Source organism: Echinops telfairi, unplaced genomic scaffold (assembly GCF_000313985.2).
Source record: "Echinops telfairi isolate 266 unplaced genomic scaffold, ASM31398v2 ScPeMD7_7475;HRSCAF=8513, whole genome shotgun sequence".
NCBI lineage: Eukaryota > Metazoa > Chordata > Mammalia > Afrosoricida > Tenrecidae > Echinops > Echinops telfairi.
The window spans coordinates 32162906-32168556 of record NW_022111379.1 but is presented as its reverse complement, the minus strand read 5'-3'; the positions used below and the strand labels follow the sequence as shown (position 1 = coordinate 32168556).

The following is a 5651-nucleotide window of genomic DNA, read 5'->3' as shown; positions in this document are numbered from 1 at the left end:
TTTACTATGCAAAGTAACAGTACATTACTGAACCGTGACACTTACTTTAAAATGGCTTTTACTACGCAAAGTAACAGTACATTACTGAACCACGACTTACTTTAAAGTGGCTTTTACTATGAAAAGTTTAAAGCACGTACTAAAGTAGCAGAAATGGCCAACACCAATGTGTTAAGAACCCAGCTGTAATAATCAACCCATGGGCTTTGTTTCTTTTACAATCACCACCTAATTAGATTACTTCAAGGCAAACTCAGGTAACTTGTCATTTAACAGTTAAAAATAAGAGACAACAATTTCAGAGCATCAAAAAAATAAATGTTAAAATTTCCCTGTTTCCCCATACACTGATGCTATTTTGTATAGTTGGTTTGCTCAAATTAGAATTTCAAATTACGTTCATGCAGCTGCTTTATCTCAAGCCTCTTAATCTACATGGTTTCTTTGACCTCGTTTTCCCACTTATATTTGATCTGAAGAAACTGAGCCATTTTTCCTAGTTTCACTATGTAGAATCAGGGGTCCTCAAACTTTTTAAACAGGGGGCCAGTTCTCTGTCCCTCAACCCGTTGGAAGGCCGGACTATAGTTTAAAATAAAACTATGAAAAAATTCCTGTGCACAATAAATACACATATCTTATTTAAAAGTGAAAAAACAAACAGGGAAAAAAACACCCAGCGGGCCAGATAAATGTCCTGGGCGGCCTGTAGTTTGAGGATGCCTGAAGACTGTGCAGCCTGCATGCATCCCCACAGTGCCAGTGTAGGTGACCAGAGATTTCTTGGTCAAAATATATGCTTAAAGAGACCCCCAGGCTCTGCACGTACCCTCTGTTCATCAAATACTTAGCAGCCGCACTACTCCTAGCGATGCTTCCAGCAGGTGATATATGGTCAGTCGTAACAGCGTCCCCCAAGTATAATAAAACATGGGCATTCTCAATAGGCTGAAGTGCAATCGGATCTTTGGTCTAGAAGGTAAAAATTCAAGGCATTTCTTTAGTAGTTCTGGTGTTTTTTAGAAAAGTTCATAACCATGTGTAGAAGATCAAATTGTAAAGCAGTACTTACAAGTTTATCAAAAAACGAAGGACATCTAATGTAAGTGGACTTTAAATCCCATGGAAACAAAACTGAATCTGGTGCTTCTAGAGAATTCCACCGTTTATTTCCTTTCTGTGAGTGATGAACCGAAAGACAGATAAAATGGGGTCAGAAAAAAGGCTCATGAGAATAACCAAGTAACCAAGAGAACTGTGTTAGGGGTAAAAACCTGGCCATTTGGAATGCGCACGAAGACAGTGCCGTCAGTGACGTTTCTAAACACGATGAATAAAAACGATGTGCTCATCAATTCCCAGCAAACCAGTTCTTCAGGAATACTGTGAAAGTTGATCTATATAAATTGAACATAAGGACTTTGTAGAGTTTCCCCCCCAAAGCTAAAGAATTTAGAAAGATCTCTACGTGTTGCGGGTATTGTAGTGGTTTACGTGTTGGGCTGCAAACCCCAAAGTCAGTAGTTTGAAACCTCCAGCCACTCCTTGGGAGAAAGATTGAGGCTTTCTACTCCTGTAAAGAGTTACACTCTCAGACACGCGCAGAGGCAGTTCTAGTCTCTCCTGTAGGGCTGCTATGAGTCGGGACTGCCTCAGTGGTAGTGATGTACGTTGCTAACAGAAATCAAGCATCTCGTTATGCTTAAGGATGTTTATCGGGAAGGAAACCTGGTCTCAGTAAGACACTCATGATTGGGAGAGTGCAAGGTAGAGAGTGATGCAGTTTGACAATGCTCTTACCTAAAAGCCAGTATTAAGAAATATGCTGAAGAATGCCAATCTCCCGCTGGAAGCAAGGAAATGACTGATCTTACCTTAAACGCCTCTGCTTTTCTCGTTACACCTGTCCAACATTACTACCTACAGGGCCTGTTTTCAAATGGTATCCAAAACTCTTATTTTTGACCAACTCTACTGAAATCCCAGTAGTCCACGCCACCAAGAATGGTTTCCTACCCAGTCTCCTCCTCACCCCTCCCCCACCCAGGACCCACACCTGCTTTCAATATGCAGACAAAGCAATCCTTCCAAGTCGGTTACAACACTCTTCTGCTCCAAAGGCTTCAATGGCTCTCCCGCTCACGGCAGGGAAAGATAAAGGTCATACATGGCCTAGTTTTCTGGGTCTGAATCTCCAATTTCTGACATAATTTCCTGCCCTTTCAAAAAATATGTATGTTTGGAAAGCATCTCCGAGTATTCTAGAGGCCAAGTGTTATCTTTAATTGACGCTGCAGTGATAACATTACTTAAGAGAATGCTCCATCCACACGGGCTTTAATGTGAACTATCTTCTGTTAGGCCACTGTCTGTTAACTCTTCCAGTCAAGTTCTGCTCTTTATCCAAATAGATGCACGACGCATTCGTTGCCTTCAAAACTTGATCAAGTATCATCCTTTCAGTGGGGTCCCCCACTCCTCGCTGTATGGAAACTCATCTGTTCCCCACGTTTTACACTCTTGGTTCTCTGGTCTATTTCATTCCTCCCATAGCACACATTACTTTCTAACACGCTGCCTAATTGACCTGTTTACTCTGTTTGCAGTTCAGTCTCCCCAAGTAATACTAGAAGATCAAACCCACCGCTGTGAGGTCACTTGTGACGCATAGTGCCCCTACCGCAGGACGGTGCCACGCTGCCTCACAGAATTTCAAAGACCGTCATCTCTAAGGAAGCCAACGCCACGTCTTTCTCCCAGGCAGTGGTTGGTGTGTTCAAACTAATGCTCTATCGAGGTCCCCACCTGGCACTAAGGAGGGGCTCAATAAATATTTTTTAGGTGAATACATACATTTTCCACTATCACATTTCCTTTTTTAAAAATACAGAATATGTGGATATTTATAAAACGGCTCTGGAAAGATGCATAAGAAACCACCATCACACAGTGCCCCAGAGAGGGGCTAACAGTCGGTCAGGCAGGAGGGAGGTCTCCCCGTTGACCGTGATTTCTTTTGAATTCGGAACCATCTGAATGGGAGTGACAAACAAGGGAGGTTTCTAGGATGTGTGTCCCCTTCAGGATGCCAAGCTCAGCACCTGCTGTGCATTTCTAGTCAACAGACTTCACAGGCAGAAACCAAAGACAGCCATACACACCCTTCTCTTACTGTGGATTTCAGATACAAATGTCTATTACGAAAAACTGTATGCAAATCACATTTTTTACTTTGGGGGGAATTCATTCTTCCATTCAGAAGCGACGACAACTTTATTAACTACTGAAAAACAAAAGAGACGCTTGCCTCTACTTTCTCTTTCAAGCCTTTAAACATGGAGACGATCACGCGCTCCTCCTCCACCCGGTGGACCTCTTCTTGACTGGGCCAGATGTCATGCAGGAAAATGTCCTTGCCCGTACAGTCGGTCCCTGGTTAAGAATTTAACACAACACTCAGTATAAAAAATAACTCCCTCAAATTGTTCGTGTTTTCCAATGACATTCAACAGCAAGATGCTTCAGGCTTAAGCAGCTAGAACTAATTGCTTATCCACTTTATATTTCCCACATAAACCCAGAAATGAAGGCTACTGTGCACTATGTTGAGTTTTCCTTCAGTACTTAACAGAATGGCTGCTAAGAAGCATTCTAAAAACCAGGAGGAAGAAATACCTAAAGGCTGGCTGTGGAAATCGATATCGACGGTGCCCGCTATGGCGTAGGCCACCACCAATGGTGGAGAGGCAAGGTAATTGGCACGAACGCAGTCACAGAGACGACCTTCAAAATGTTTGTTTCCAGAAAAAACACCACAAGTGACCAAATCGCCCTGAGGAGAAAAAGAAAACAAGCCCCCAAACAAAGCATGCAAACAGATGTACTCAAGTCAAGAGACAGTGTAAATGTCAGTAATCATCTATCAATAATTTCACATAGTATAGTCCTGAGGGAAAGGTGTTCCCCCAAAGTCTCTGATTAATTATTAGATTCAGAGCTATCAATCCTGCAAATTGAAAAAGCTACATGTTTTTATCGTGTAAGCACACTGACAAGTGTCTAGAAAAGATTCTTGGAACTGATTGCAGATCAGAGGCTGCTCTTTCCAGAGGTGCCAGGACTATAGGAATGGAAATGCATGTTTGCTAACCCTTAGGAACAGGTCATTTAGTAACGAGAGCTCTCTTGGGCATCGTGCTGGTCCACACACTGTACCTGTTTCACTGCATTTAAAACGGCTTCTGATAAGGGTGCTGTATTCCCCACACATGTTGAACAGCCATAGCCAACTACTTCAAACCTGCATTTCAAAAGATAAATGGAATTGGGCAGCACGTCACCACATCTGCTCTTCCATTTCCATCCCTTCAGGTTCATGCTCAATGGATCACTAACTTTCACCGCGATGCTCACTTCATAGCATTTTAAGCAACTGGTCTGACTCTCGGGCATGTTGTTTGTACTGAATGCAGGTCTCTGAGGGGTCTCTAGAATTGAGACATCCTCTGCTCAGATTTGTTGAACTAAATACTGAAAGCATCTATCCCGAAACAACAAAGATCCTCTTATACTTGCTAAGAAAATAACAGGACATTTAAAAAACAATGGGACTGGACTTCCATCTAAATAATCCTCTAAACTACTTTCACCTATTCTTCTAAAAGAAGAAATCATCTAAAAGTTATCAGACTTGCAATGGAATCAATGATTTTTGGGAGGGGTGTTGTAAAATATTTATTAGAAACACAGCTGGCATTAACTTTTTGATGATATAAGAAATGTAAGCAACATTTGTCCACCAAGTTCACGTACAACTGAGCCAATGTATGACAGATCCAGTAAGTTCACAAAACTGTAATTAAAGAACATTAGTCAGTCTATGCAACCCAGGAGGTCTTTTTCTGCATTGATTTACAGGAACACACAGCTATGAAGCACTACCTCTTTAACTGCCTGTCACTGCCATCTCGTAGTTGGCTAACACCTAGACAGAGGCTAGGGACTGTCTCCTCCTCTCTGACCACCATGGGGCCTTGCTCAATGGATGCCCAGTCAGTGCTGCTGTGTGGGAAGGAGCATGAGAACAAAATGAGCTACAGAAAGTTGTGGAGAGCCAAGGCTGTCTACCTTCTATTTGCTTATGAATGGCCACAACAAATAGCTCCAATAACTTGCTGACTACCAATGTGAATATAAAGTGTGAACTCTCACTTACCCAAGCTTACTAAGATACGGTAATACTCCACTGGAACTGAGGTAATGTGTAACCATCCCGCTGCCTGGAGACAAGCTTGTTCTGATGTAAGGCTTCACACGAAGACCAGCTTCCACGGCCTTTTTAGCCAAAAGACCTGCACAATCAAGACAGACTGATTTATGACGGCAATTTTCCTTCCCCTCTTTCACTCATATTCAAGTAGGAGAACTATTTCATTTTAACAGGCTAAGCACTACTTCAAAAACCCAAAACATGTATTTACTGTCATTAGTTTGTCCATTTTATTCTATTTATTTCATTGAAAATGAATGAAAACGTAGCAGATATACTAACCTTTCTACCAAGAGTTCCTGAGGTCTAACCAACAGCGTGGCACTGTGCACATTAACATTTGGCACCGTTCATGGAACTAGGGCTAACAGTGGCTAACCTT

At 42.1% G+C, this 5651-nt stretch overlaps 1 protein-coding gene across 1 annotated transcript in view; it reads right to left on the bottom strand.

The window, feature by feature from the left end:
* Positions 1 to 5651, bottom strand: part of IREB2 (iron responsive element binding protein 2) — a 77627-nt gene that overhangs the window by 9506 nt on the left and 62470 nt on the right. Inside the window, exons 12-17 of the mRNA XM_045285694.1 lie at positions 5216 to 5351; positions 4216 to 4300; positions 3676 to 3832; positions 3308 to 3432; positions 1073 to 1177; positions 830 to 972 (exon numbers count right to left, since the gene is read on the bottom strand). Of these exons, the coding sequence (XP_045141629.1) occupies positions 830 to 972; positions 1073 to 1177; positions 3308 to 3432; positions 3676 to 3832; positions 4216 to 4300; positions 5216 to 5351 (751 nt within the window). The remainder of the gene's footprint in view (positions 1 to 829; positions 973 to 1072; positions 1178 to 3307; positions 3433 to 3675; positions 3833 to 4215; positions 4301 to 5215; positions 5352 to 5651) is intronic.